Below are 12,663 nucleotides of genomic sequence, written 5' to 3'. Positions count from 1 at the left end.
AATTTGAAATTCCTAGGATTTCTACCCTGAATCTTTTTCTTTTTGAGATGTTGCAGCTTTTTTTTTTTTTTTTTGGTCTGTTTACTCTTGAGAGTACCTCAGACCTTATCTTATGTTTTATGGTTGTTGTTAATCAACTGTAACACTGAGCATGACTCACAAAGTCTCACAAGGCTACCTGCTTTTTTTTTTTTTTTAAGATTTTATTTATTTATTTGACAGAGACACAGTGAGAGAGGGAACCCAAGCAGTGGGAGTGGGAGAGGGGGAAGCCGGCTTCCCGCCGAGCAGGGAGCCCGATGCGGGGCTCCATCCCAGGACCCTGGGATCATGACCTGAGCCGAAGGCAGACGCTTAAAGACTGAGCCACCCAGGTGCCCCAAGGCTACCTGCTTTTGTTCCATCTTTAATATTTTAAACATTTTTAGAAAGGAATTATGTTACAGTTGGGTCTCTCAACTGAGTTAACTTTTTGTTTTTACCCCAGATAACCTGAAATTGCTTTGGTCCCCAAGTTACTGGTAGAACTGTGTGTCTTTAGGATAGAATTACTTCTAAGACAATTACCCCAACATTTGGTTTTGTTGTGTTCTTTAGTATTGCGTCGTGGGGGCTACTCGTTTTTCTTTCTTCAATGGCAGCTTCATTAGACTTGTAGAAATCAGCTCTCTGCTGTCATTGGTGTTAACAACACAAAGGGTCACCCCCTTGTAGTTTTTTCTGACTGGTTGCATACAGCCAAAGTGCGCTGTACAAGGGACTCTGAGGCATTTTGAAGAGATGAAGATTGAGTCAAAGCCATTCAGTGTGGAGCGTGTCTTGTTTCCTCCCAAGTTTGGGATTTCAGCTGCTTCCTTCCCTCATGCCAGGGGCTGCATTTATGGTATGCCTTAAGTTCAAGGTGCCCCCTCGTGGTGCGACTGATACATAGTCAGCATGAGAAAAAATGCTGACAAGCTTACAAGTGAGAAAAAGGCTGTGCGTTTAGATATGTTCTTACTGTTCTTCCCACTTTTAAGGCTATTAAATGAATAAAATCTTGTTTTCTGATTTTGTTTTAAATTTGTCTGTAGCATTTATACCATATTCAGTGCTTCATGTTGGGGGAAGGAGAAACAAATCAGAAAAGCAAGTACAAATCCCAAATCCTGGGTGATTTGAAAAATATTTTCTTTTTTTTTTTTTGGTATGAAAGTAATACATGTGTATTCTAGAAATGCTAGAAGAGCAGATAAAGAGTGAAAATCATGATCTGACAGCCCACATGGATTAACATTTTGGTGTATGTCCTATTTTTTTCCAGGAATATAAACTCAAGGAAAACCAAACACATGCCATTTGCCTACCATGATTTTTCCCACTGAATTATATGTATGAACTTCATTCTGTGTTGTTACAGGCTCTGCTCTTTCATCATTGTTTGTACTTGCTTAGTTTGGTTGGTTCCATTGAGGGTTATTGTAGATTATTTCCTTAAAGTCAGTTACTTGAAATAGAATGGCTGAATCAGAAGGATATGCACAGTTTTAAGGCATTAGATACTTTATTGCCTCATTATTGTCAGTAAAGCATCTTTGGGGGAATGCAGTTGTTTTTAATAAAGGTCTCAAGTTCCCAGCATTTGCATTCTTGGCCTGTGCCAGAAATTGTGCCTCTTGATTTCCGTGTCTTGATCTCATTCGATCCTCATAACAACTATGTGAAGTAAATACTATTATTGTCCTCACTTTCCAGATAAGCAGAGTAAGGCTTTTACAGAAATGAAGTAGCTGCTCTGTGGTTTCAAAAGCAGGGAGACAGAAGGCTTTCAGAAATTAGATAAAAATAGCCCTTTGCATCCCTTGAATCTTGAACTACGTGGAAACTGATACTAACGATTCTCCATTGGTAAAATAAAGAACAAGGGTGTTGGCAATAAGAGAGGAGGAAGAGGAAATATGGTTCCATAAATTTAGAAGCATGAAGAAAATTCTAAGTTAAGGCTCTGGCAATTAGATCTTCTTGTTAGGAGAAGATATAGTGGACAGCTCAGTGATTACCGTATAATTACAAACTCTACAAACTCTGGGGAATTCCTAATACAGACATGTTTTCATGAGATCTTTTTTCATGAATACATTTTCTTTGACCACAGTTAGTCTTCAGACTGTTTAAATTGCTCCCGAATAGTCGACAGTTGACTAGAAGGAAAGTGTATCAGAAAATCTTCAATTTCTGGGCAAAACCAGAACCTTTTGCGAGCTTTTCAGTTTTGGCAAATCTCCAAAGTCCTTTATGGTTTCTCTCTCTCTCTCTCTCTCTCTCTCTCTCTTTCTTACTCCCGAGGGACCTACATTTCCCTTTGGCCACCTTTACCAATACTCTTCTCTTTTCCTATTATTATTGTGTAATTATCGTTACTCTAGAAAACTCAGAAAGACACAGAGCAAAAAGCATCTACTCAATACCTGCTATTCCTATTTGCCCTTTTCAGGCTCATCAGCACTGTCTGTATTCTTAGGGAGGGAACTTTTGAACCTCTTTCTCTTCCTGCTGCACTTAGCCTTTGGAAGAGATCTCAAGCACCCTTCCTTGGATCAACCCCCTCTGTAGTCTCCCTTGACCATTTTCTTCTTTTATTATTTTTTAAGATTTTATTTATTTACTTGAGAGAGAGAGAGAGCACTAGTGGGGGGGAGGGGCAGCGGGAGAGGGAGAAGCAGGCTCCCCACTGAGCAGGGAGCCCCACTTGGGACTCCATCTCAGGACCCTGAGATCATGACCTGAGCTAAAGGCAGTCGCTTAACCGACTGAGCCACCCAGGCATCCCGACCATTTTCCTCTTAATGATAGCCATGGGTTTGTTAGGAGTCTTGGAAATAATCAAAATGTCCTTCTGTTTAATTTTTGTGGCATTATCATGATTGCTGCTACAGCTTTTTCCTTGAGGTGGTGAGGCTTGCGTTTTCCCAGGCACATTCCCCTAGCTTGATGTAGCCTCCTGATGTCCATAAACGACTGATCACCATTAAAATTCTCCGAAGTGGCTCGTAGACGCTCCTTCCCCACCCACACTGATTTTTTTTTTTTTTTTAGGAACAATTTTCTGTTTTATGGTCAAATGTATAAATCAGACTTCCGAGTGCTACACACTTGATTTAACCAGAGTATGTGAGTGGCCTAATAAGATCCGGTTTTCCCTCTCTGCTTGCTTGCTGGGGGGACTCAGAACCTGTAGGGCTCTAAACATTTCACACACGTATGGAGCCTGCCGAGAAGTGAGGAGGTTTTCTGTGAGTTTAATTTTGTAATCCTGGGAAGATGTACCTGTCATTCCAGAGCTCGAGTTCCTGTGGCCTCGAGTTCTGGAGCCCTTTTCTGTAGGAGCCTCTGCATCTTCTAAGAAAGGAAGGCCTCCTGCCGCTCTGGCACCCCAGGGTCCTTTCCTGCTCTGATGCAGAGGGATTCTCCAGGCTTCTGTGTTTCCTTGACCTCCGTCAGTCAAGGCAGGGAAAGATGCAACTGGTGGAGTTGGTGTTCATCCCAAGTTCGAAGCCTTTGACCTCTCCTGTGTGTCTCCCCCGCCTTTCTTGAGTTTCAGACCGTTCTTGCCTAGAGCAGCTGCTTTTTTTTTTTTTTAATTTTATTTATTTATTTGACAGAGAGAGACACAGCGAGAGAGGGAACACAAGCAGGGGGAGTGGGAGAGGGAGAAGCAGGCTTCCCGCGGAGCAGGGAGCCCGATGCGGGGCTCGATCCCAGGACCCTGGGATCACGACCGAAGGCAGACGCTTAACGACTGAGCCACCCAGGTGCCCCCCTAGAGCAGCTGCTTTAACAACGGTCCTTGTCCGCTTTTGTCCGAGTATTCTGTTACTACTGTGGCAGGTTCCTCTGCTGAGAGTCCCCCTCCGGAGAGAGCTTGGGGTTTCTGCCCTCCTGGCAGCCTCTTTGTCGGGGTGCCGGTCTCCCCCACCCTCTCCTGCTCTACCCCCCACCCCCGCGCTGAGCAGGGCTTTCTCTCTCTCCTGGGTTCTCTGCCCTCAGCCCATTTTATTCCCCATGTCCTTGTGCTACCAGCTCTGGTTTTTTTGCACCCTTTCCCCTTGCTTGTCCACAGCAGCTCTTCAAATCTATCATCCTGTTTTTATCTTACACGTTTATTTATCCTGCACCTACGGGGCTTTATTATTGGTGATCTACTTCAGGAGATTTCTTTCATAGTTGATGACGCTTGTAAAGAATCGGAGGCCCTACAGCAAGCCTCACCTTTCTAAGGAGAATATATTCACCCAGCAAAGGGCTTTTATGAGGTCGGTCCAGCTAATAGCTCTTCTCATGGTGTCACTCTTCTTTTCTTTTAAAAGTCCCTTCGAGTTCTTTTCCTTTTTATGTCCTACCTCTGAATGCATTCTGGGTAGACTACTTTAGTACCGTTCTTGTCTGGAGACCTGTCTTTTGGCTTTGGGATGTCGCCATCTGTATTCAAATGTTCTTTTTTTTTTTTTTTTTTTTTTAAAGATTTTATCCGTGTATTTGAGAGAGAGAGAGAGAGAGCGTGCACGAGCAGAGGGGAGGGGCAGAGGGAAAAGCAGACCCTCCGCTGAGCAGGGAGCCTAATCCCAGGACCCTGAGATCATGAGCTGAGCCAAAGGCAGACGCTTAACTAACTGAGCCACCCAGGCGCCCCTGTTCTTTTTCTTACAGAGATTTGTGTCTGATATGTGCAAAACTGGGTTCTAAATAATATAAAATTATTCAGAAGTAAAAGAAATACACATGTTATGTATACATATTATCTCTGTATCTACAACAGTGGGATGGATCACTGATACTATATAATTCAATTATGACGAGGTTTAGAGGCTCCATATATGTTGGTCGTTCATACGGAGATATTTGTAGGTACATGCAGTAATAGATGATGGAGCCGTCAAGCCAGGAAATCTCATTGGCCGATTTTTCCCTTTTTTTAAATTTTCTTTTTCTTTTTTCACTGTGGTATGATATACGTGACATAAAGTTTACCATCTTGGCCATTTTTAAGTGTATAGTTTGTTAGTGTAACAACACGTACAGCATTGTGCAACCAATCCCCAGCACTCTTTTCATTCTGCAGAATTGCAGCTCTGTCCACATGAAGCAACACCTTTCCATTCCCCGCTCCCCCCAACCCCTGCACCCATCATTCGACTTTCTGTCACTGAATTGACTACTCTGGGCACCCCCTATAAGTGGACTCTTAACTGTGTTTGACTTCTTGTGTCCAGATTATTATACTTCATCTAGTGTTCTCAAGGCTCATGCATGTTGTAGCATGTGTCTGAATTTCTTTCCTTTGTGAGGCCAAATAATGTTCTGTTACATGTATATACCATCTTTTGTTGATCCACTCATCCGTTGGTGGACACTTGGGCGGCTTCCACTACTTGGCCTTTGTGAATAATGCTGCTGTGAACATGGGTGTATGGATATATGCCTCTGAGACCCCGCTTTCAATTCTCACTGGCTGATTTTGGATTCAAGAGTAAGTCATTTGCTCATGAGGATTATGGAAATTTTCTTTTTTTAAAACACAAAAAATATTTTTCTACCATGGTCTTTTAAAAAAAATAAAGTCCAAAAATTAATCCGTGGATCAATAACAACTGAAATATTTAAATACTGGCCCGGGAAGCAGAGTAAACTGAAGACACATACTCCAGGATCACCCAGGTTTCAGTGACGGAATTGGTTCCCTCAGTCGTAATCTTGACCTTCCATTCCTGTAAGTACTCATACTGGGCCTAATCACGAGAGTCTTATCATCCTGCATCGCAGAGGAGAGGTGCAGAGCACGGTGCTCACGGGCCAGTCTTTGTAGAGAAGCCCAGTGGCCAGTGCCAATCAAGATGGCAGGCTGGGGCACCCCACCCACCTGCACTCAGACTAAGGAAGGTATTTCAGTCTGGTTCGCCAAGCTCCCATAGCTCCCTGCAGCCTTGGGACAACCTCAGGACAATCGGCCCAAGTGACATATTCTCAAATGACAAGGTGAATTTAGATATGCCTGTTGCAAGAGATTTTAGGGGAAACTCATTGCCAGTCAGGGCTCGCTTTCAACATTTCTTTCTGAAATATAAGGATGGGACTGCCACCGTTTTCTCCTTCCTTGAGGGGGACAGGGGTTAACTGTGCTACATTTTCCTCATGAACGAGTGGATGGTCAGTCCATTTTGGTCCACCTGTTCTTTTTCTCTTCATGTTTTCACCCTTTTTCTTTTCTGTCTTTTTCTCTCTCTCTTTTTCTCCTGTCATGCAGGCTTTGCAGTGCATGCTGATCTCTCTTCAGGCAGAACTTGACATTCAAAGGTACTTGATGAAAATTGAATCATCTCAGCGAGTTAGTACTCCACCTTTTCTTTCTCTGCATCGAGTTGTACCTCACCTCCTGCCTTTTTGTTCCCTTGCGTGTGGCATTCTAATCAGCGTCCGCCACTATTCCCCCGCTCCCCCAAGCCCTGACTTAAACCCATCACCATCAAAGCCAAATGCTTGCCGCATTCAGAAACGTGTGTGTGTGTGTGTGTGTGTTTTAATTGTGAGAGTTAATATTAAGGTGAACACTAATTGCATGCTTGCTTCCAAGTATTTCATTTACTTTCCACAAATCGAGCTGTGGAATGGGCAGTGATGCAGTGGTAAGTCAGAGACCATGCACAGTCCTCTGAAGAGTGGGGCTCTCCGTCAGGACCCCCTCCTCCCCAGCTTGCTTGAGGTACAGTAGTCATGGCTGTCGAATAGAAGCTATATCATTCGGATTACCTCAGAGCACTATGGCTCTTCCTTCCCTCAGCTCCACGTCCAGTGTCGGGTCCAGACCATTTTACTGATGTGCATCTTAATAATAAAAATGAAAGGAACAGACACATTCATTTAGAACTTACTATGTGCCAGCCACTGTTCCAAGTGCTTTACAAGTACGAACTTCTCACAGCAACCCATGGGGTGGGCATGCTGTGGTCCCCATTTTACAAATGGGGAAACTGAGGCACAGAGAGGTTAAATTACTTGCCCAAGGCCACATAGTTCTAATAAATAACAGTTGGGATTTGACCCCAGGCAGTCTGGTCCCAGAGCCAGCTTTCAGCATATTCCTTATTTACCCACAATGCTCTTGTCCTCTAGGTCATGATGGGTCAGTTTAGAACTGAAAAGGGTGGGGAGAGTTTCCAGTGCTTACATACCTAGCTTGGTGTTGGACACTGTGCCGACTCACCCTTTGGCACATCACCATCCACATCCTTTTTGTCCCCCAAACGTGGCCTGTTTCTTTCTCGTCTCCTGAGCATGCACAGGTCTGAAGCGTTTGTTCCAGGCTGTGAGGCCTTCAACTTGCAGTGCTTAGGAAGACTGGCCTTTGTACAAAAGTGGTCTCCTTCCCATTTAGTCAGCCTTCAGTGACCACACTAACTTCTTCACCTTTCCTTTTTTTTTTTTAAGATTTTATTTATTTATTTATTCGTCAGAGAGAGAGAGAGAGTGTAAACAGGGGGCGTGGCAGAGGGAGAGGGAGAAGCAGGTTCCCAGCTGAGCAAGGAGCCCAATGCAGGACTCAATCCCAGGACCCTGGGATCATGACCTGAGCTGAAGGCAGATGCTTAACCTACTGAGCCACCCAGGCGCCCCTGTTTTCACGTTTCTATAATTTCTGTAGCTCATCGAAAAGAGAGGTAGCTTGATTCTTTCCTTGCATGCATGTTGTGCAGTAAATAGGGGTGCAGACAGGGAGGAGAATGCCACGTGGCTCCTCCCTACAGCTTTATCGGCCACCATTTTTCACTGTGCCTTTCTACTTTCAGAACAGAGATTTGACTTCACGATGTGGGATTCTCCATCATAAATCGTGCAGAGTTTGGGGTCCACCTCACTATTCTTTTTTTCTTACGCTTAAAACCAATTTTCAGCACCAACTTTTTTTTTGATCTATCAGCCAATAATGGGATATTTGAGAATTTTTCAAGGGCTTTTTTTTTAAGCATTTATACACAAGTTATAATGACAGTAGTGTATTTTGGAGGACCGGGATGTATAATAAGTTTGGAAATTGATGTTCTTCCTCTCTGGTAAAGGAGTCACGCTCGGCCTCTGAGGATGTCAAATTCTCCATTTGGAAATTGGAAGTAACCATTTACCCACATCAGGCAGGGTGGACACAGAAAAAGGTTGGTCGCATTCTCTCACACAGGGCCCCACAAGCCAAGGGACCCCCGCAGGACCGCATCTAGAACCACCCTCATTTATAGTTGACAGATTCCTGTGTATTACTTTTCAGTGACCCCTCACCGCAACTACATCAAGTAGATATTCTGATTATTTTGTAGGAGAGAGAGCCTTCACATGGGGTTGCACTGCCCGTGCATAGCAGGATTAGAGTCTGCGCAGATTCCGTAAGAATAGTGTGATAAAAAGGAAAGGGGTCTCATGCTAAATCTTGTCTTCCATCTTCCCAAACCCTGACGTGCTCTCCTAGGGCAGCTCTAGAGGAAAAAAAGAACCTTTAGCCTGAAGCTAGAACTTTCAAAGGTCTTTTTTCGTTCCAGGTGTGGTGGTGGTGTGATGGGTGTGTGTGTGTGTGTGTGTGTGTGTGTGTGAATGTCAGTTGGAAAGTTTCAGCAAATCCTCCTTTCAGGATGTCTCAAGAGGGTCTGGCCACAAGCGCAAGCATGGTGGCCTCAGGCACCCCAGAGTTCCCCCTCCGACCCCCCTCCCCGCCCCGGCTACCCGGGGCCTTCCTCACAGTGGCAGGGGCACTTCACATCTCCCAGGACAGGCCCAGGGAGGGGCCTCGGCTAGCAGGGAAGGCCTCTTTGGTTTCCTAACAGCACAGCCCAGCTGCAGGGGCCCCACTGCAACCTGGGCCTGGGGATGAACCTACAAATGGCTTTGTTAGGAGGCCTTCTCTGGGGCCTGCGTAGCGCTCTGTGTTGTGCTGGTTGTCTTTTACTTGCAATTTCAAAGCCTGCTAGCAGGCCCCTTCCCTTTCATCACCATAATAACAGCAGGCCTGACTTGGACACCTTTTATCCTGAAGCCTTTTAAGTGCATTCCTGGCTCTCGGAAGTATAATGGCATCTGCTGCTTCACTCAGGCTTCTCCTGGAAAGGACGGCAGGAGCCCCAGCCTGTGAAACGTGTGTGTTTATAAGGCACACCTTCTTGTTGCAAAATAAATCGGGAGAGAGAGAGACTGAGTGATTGATTCAAGGCAGCTTGCGATAAGGAGACCTCTACCTTAGGTGGATAAATTAAAATCCAAAGGCAAAACCTCAGAGCAGGACGAGACAAATGTAGGCGTACAGCGAACTGTGATTGGCTTGAACATTAAATTTACCGTCAGCCTTTCTGATATATGCGACATTTTGTATATGTTCTACATCCTTCTCGTGATGGCGCAGAGTACTATTTATTACTCCTTCAGGAGATGATTCCTTGTTTGAAATTGTAGACGTACCATGCTTTCGGAAGAGGGGCATCCATCCACGTAATAGACAGGGCCCACAAGGAAACAGCCGTATTCTTCAATTAGCCTTTTACTTTCTGTCAACTCCTTCACGAGGAAAGCAGGACACTGAATAAGAATTGCAGGAGTGTGTGTCTGAAAGGGGTTAGGGGCTGAGCTAACGAGATCCGGATTTGGAGCTTGCTGATGGTGTAACTTTCTATCCCCATGGAAGAACGCGGAAGACACAGGGAGGCCAGCTCGGCCTTATCTTCTTCTTCTTTTTTTTTTTTAAAGATTTATTTATTTATTTGAGAGAGTGAGAATGAGAGAGAGAGAGTACATGAGAGGGGGGAGGGTTAGAGGGAGAAGCGGGCTCCCTGCGGGACTCGATCCAGGGACTCCAGGATCATGACCTGAGCTGAAGGCAGTCGCTTAACCAACTGAGCCACCCAGGCGCCCCGGCCTTATCTTCTTTCAAAAGTTTTGGTCTCGTTCCGGCCAATTCAAGGCGTTGCTTCAGAAAGTGAGTCTGGGTCATATAAAAGGTAGGACACCAGGCAGGCAGGTGGCGGGTTGGCCTCTAATCCTCAAAGTGGAAAAGGCTGCCCCCCACACTGACCCGGCGAGGGGCCCATGGCCCATCTGCGGGGTAACTGGTTTTAGCTACTCCTCCTAGGCACAGACAGCTGTCTTCAAGGAAAAAAATGAGAAACAGATCATCTACGTACTGTGAAGGGGTTGAAATGTAGAAAATATTCAAGAGATTGTAAAACATGGCTAAAACTTCAAATTTACCTGGAGTCACATTTTAATCAGAGCTTTAAAGTTAAGTTATGGTAATGGTGTCAGAACGACAGATTTGGGGGTGGGGGGAGCTAACAGATGTGAGAATCTTGTCTCCTTAAAAGGTAAAGCACATTATCTGCATGTCCAGAATATAATGGATGGCTTTTGGCTCTTCTTCCTTAGCTGTAATCTTTTTTGGAAGTGGAAATCCATGCAATTCTGGATTCCTGCATAATTTTGCATGGCATGAAAATGAAAATGTGTCTTCATTCCCTGTGTTTCCCCCATGAATTCCTGTCCTAATTTCAGGGGCCATCTAGAAGGATGAGTCCTTCTACCTGGAACCTCATCATACGGAAGACGCTTGAGAAGACAGGAATGAGCAGGAGTATCTTTGGGTCACCACAGACAAGAATCTTTCTGGATTCTAAATGTTTTGTGAAATAGTCTTCTCTTCCTCTGATCTGCTCTTTAAAAATACGCTTATTTAATAATTTTCTGATTTGCAAAAGCAGTCTATTCTCATTTTGGAGAAGTAAGGGGGAAAGTATGTTACTCGTGATACTACCATATAAAGAAATCCAGTGCTAATATTTGGGTATATTGCTTCCATTTCTCAAGTTATATGTAAAAAAAAAAAAAAAAAATCCTTAAAAGACCCTGATTATGACTGTATAATAGTCCATGGTTTGGTTCCATGGTAATTTGTTAGGCTTCCGTGTGACTCTAGGTTTACTTAGCCTCTATTTCAGATGTCATCTATACAGGTCTGCTCCCCAACCCTCTCGTGCAGGAAGTACCACCTTTCTAATTTTTGCATATCAACTTAATCTGGCTTGGCTTCAGCAATTACTGAGAAATTTATTCTCATCACTTTGGGGTCATAAATCCTAAGGAGAGCATGTAGTCCCATAAAACTGGGTAAGGTTTTGGAGTCTCCTGGGACTCAGTAAACGGCCTTCTAGCAGTCCGTCTGCAGGTGGCCTCATGGGGCTGTCTGCCAAGCCTCCTAAGCGTGGGCACCGGTTTCAGCCACTCTAAGCATGCCACACATCCATCCTGCCCAGTGGGGCCACTCCTTGTAAACGAAATCCAGGTCTCCACAATTTGAGGAACACCATGGCCATCACCACCACCACCACCAGCAACAACAAAACTAGCATTCTCTAGCTGGCCCTGCAAAGTCATTCACTCCCTTTTTCCTGCCCAATTAGCAACCTTCCTCCTCTCCCATTGCGGGGTGGGAGGACCCCACCGTATTTACTTTCCAAATGTCTTTACCTCCTAAGCCTAATCTAGGGAGAGGGTCTTCCTGGTGGCCTCCGTAGCATAAAGATACTGTTAACAGACCTTCCCCTGGGAAGACCTTAGGACACAAAGGCTTGGCAGTTGTTTCAGGAAATAAGGGTTAGGATTAGAGGTTCCATGATTTTTTGTTTGTTTGTTGCTGACCACTATGAGGACTCGATAAATTAATAATATCTCAAAAGAGTCATCAGACACAGAAATAGCTTGATTTCGAGTATCTATGTGGCGTGGTGCTTCCTTAAATAATGAAGAAGCATCCTTTTCTGCACCGGGTGCCCTCGTCCTTTGTTTCTTGGTATCTGTAGAAGGGGTCTTGCATGGTGGGAGGGGGTTGGTGGAGGGGTTCTGCGTGGCTTGCCGCATGGGTGCCTATGGCCGGCTCCAGGCCGGAAGGCAGCGAGCAGTGACTACTTGGCATCACTGATCACTGCCTTTTCACCTTTGTGATCTGATAATGAAGTAACACACACAGGGAAGGAAAATGTGGAAACAAAAAACACAGTTGTACTTTGCTCAACTGCTGAATCGTCTCATTTTCCTCCAGACCAAACAGCTTTCTGTTTTCACAGGTGAAAATCATGAAAAATGTCTGGGTACTCTTTCGGTGGAAAGAGGGAGGAAGGGGCTGAAATACTATCCTTGAAGAAACAGGGTATAAACTGAGTTTATCAAGGGGAACTCATCAAAATAGATCCCCGAGAAAATGCTGTCCCCCAGTGTCCAAGCTGAGGAAGGGAAATACTGATTTTCAGAGCTAAACTTGAGACAGGAGAAACTTCTGAGAATCTCAGGTATGCACAGTTGGGTGTTGGCATTAAAGTGGGGTTTGTGCCGATCTGTCTTTCTGGTTGTGAGGCCCAGGAGTTCCTGATCACGGGTAAAGCTGGGTGTGTCCACACGCGCCTTGCATGGGACACAGGTATGCACTAAACAGTCAATTGTGTGTGTTTATACTCATAGCAGGACCATGTACTGCTTGCATTCAAGCTTTATATTAAAAATAAAAGCTGATTTTTTTCTTCTCTAAGTCTTTAACACCAGACCCACCCAAAGGTTTCACTGTTGTTATAAAACCAAGTAATTCTAGTATTCTGGTGCTTACATCCA

General features: G+C 44.7%; 1 protein-coding gene across 7 annotated transcripts in view; it reads left to right on the top strand.

The window, feature by feature from the left end:
• The window catches only part of KIAA1217 (KIAA1217 ortholog), a 287,017-nt gene that overhangs the window by 128,133 nt on the left and 146,221 nt on the right, over window positions 1–12,663 (top strand). For 2 of the 7 annotated variants that reach the window (XM_035029502.1, XM_035029500.1), the window contains exon 3: window positions 6,281–6,361. The exons of the other annotated variants lie outside the window; for them this stretch is intronic. In XM_035029502.1, the coding sequence (XP_034885393.1) occupies window positions 6,281–6,361 (81 nt within the window). The remainder of the gene's footprint in view (window positions 1–6,280; window positions 6,362–12,663) is intronic. 7 annotated transcript variants of the gene reach the window in all.

This window comes from Mirounga leonina, unplaced genomic scaffold (genome assembly GCF_011800145.1).
Source record: "Mirounga leonina isolate KUSES-001 unplaced genomic scaffold, KU_Mleo_1.0 Mir_242, whole genome shotgun sequence".
NCBI lineage: Eukaryota > Metazoa > Chordata > Mammalia > Carnivora > Phocidae > Mirounga > Mirounga leonina.
This window is presented reverse-complemented; position numbering and strand designations above follow the sequence as displayed.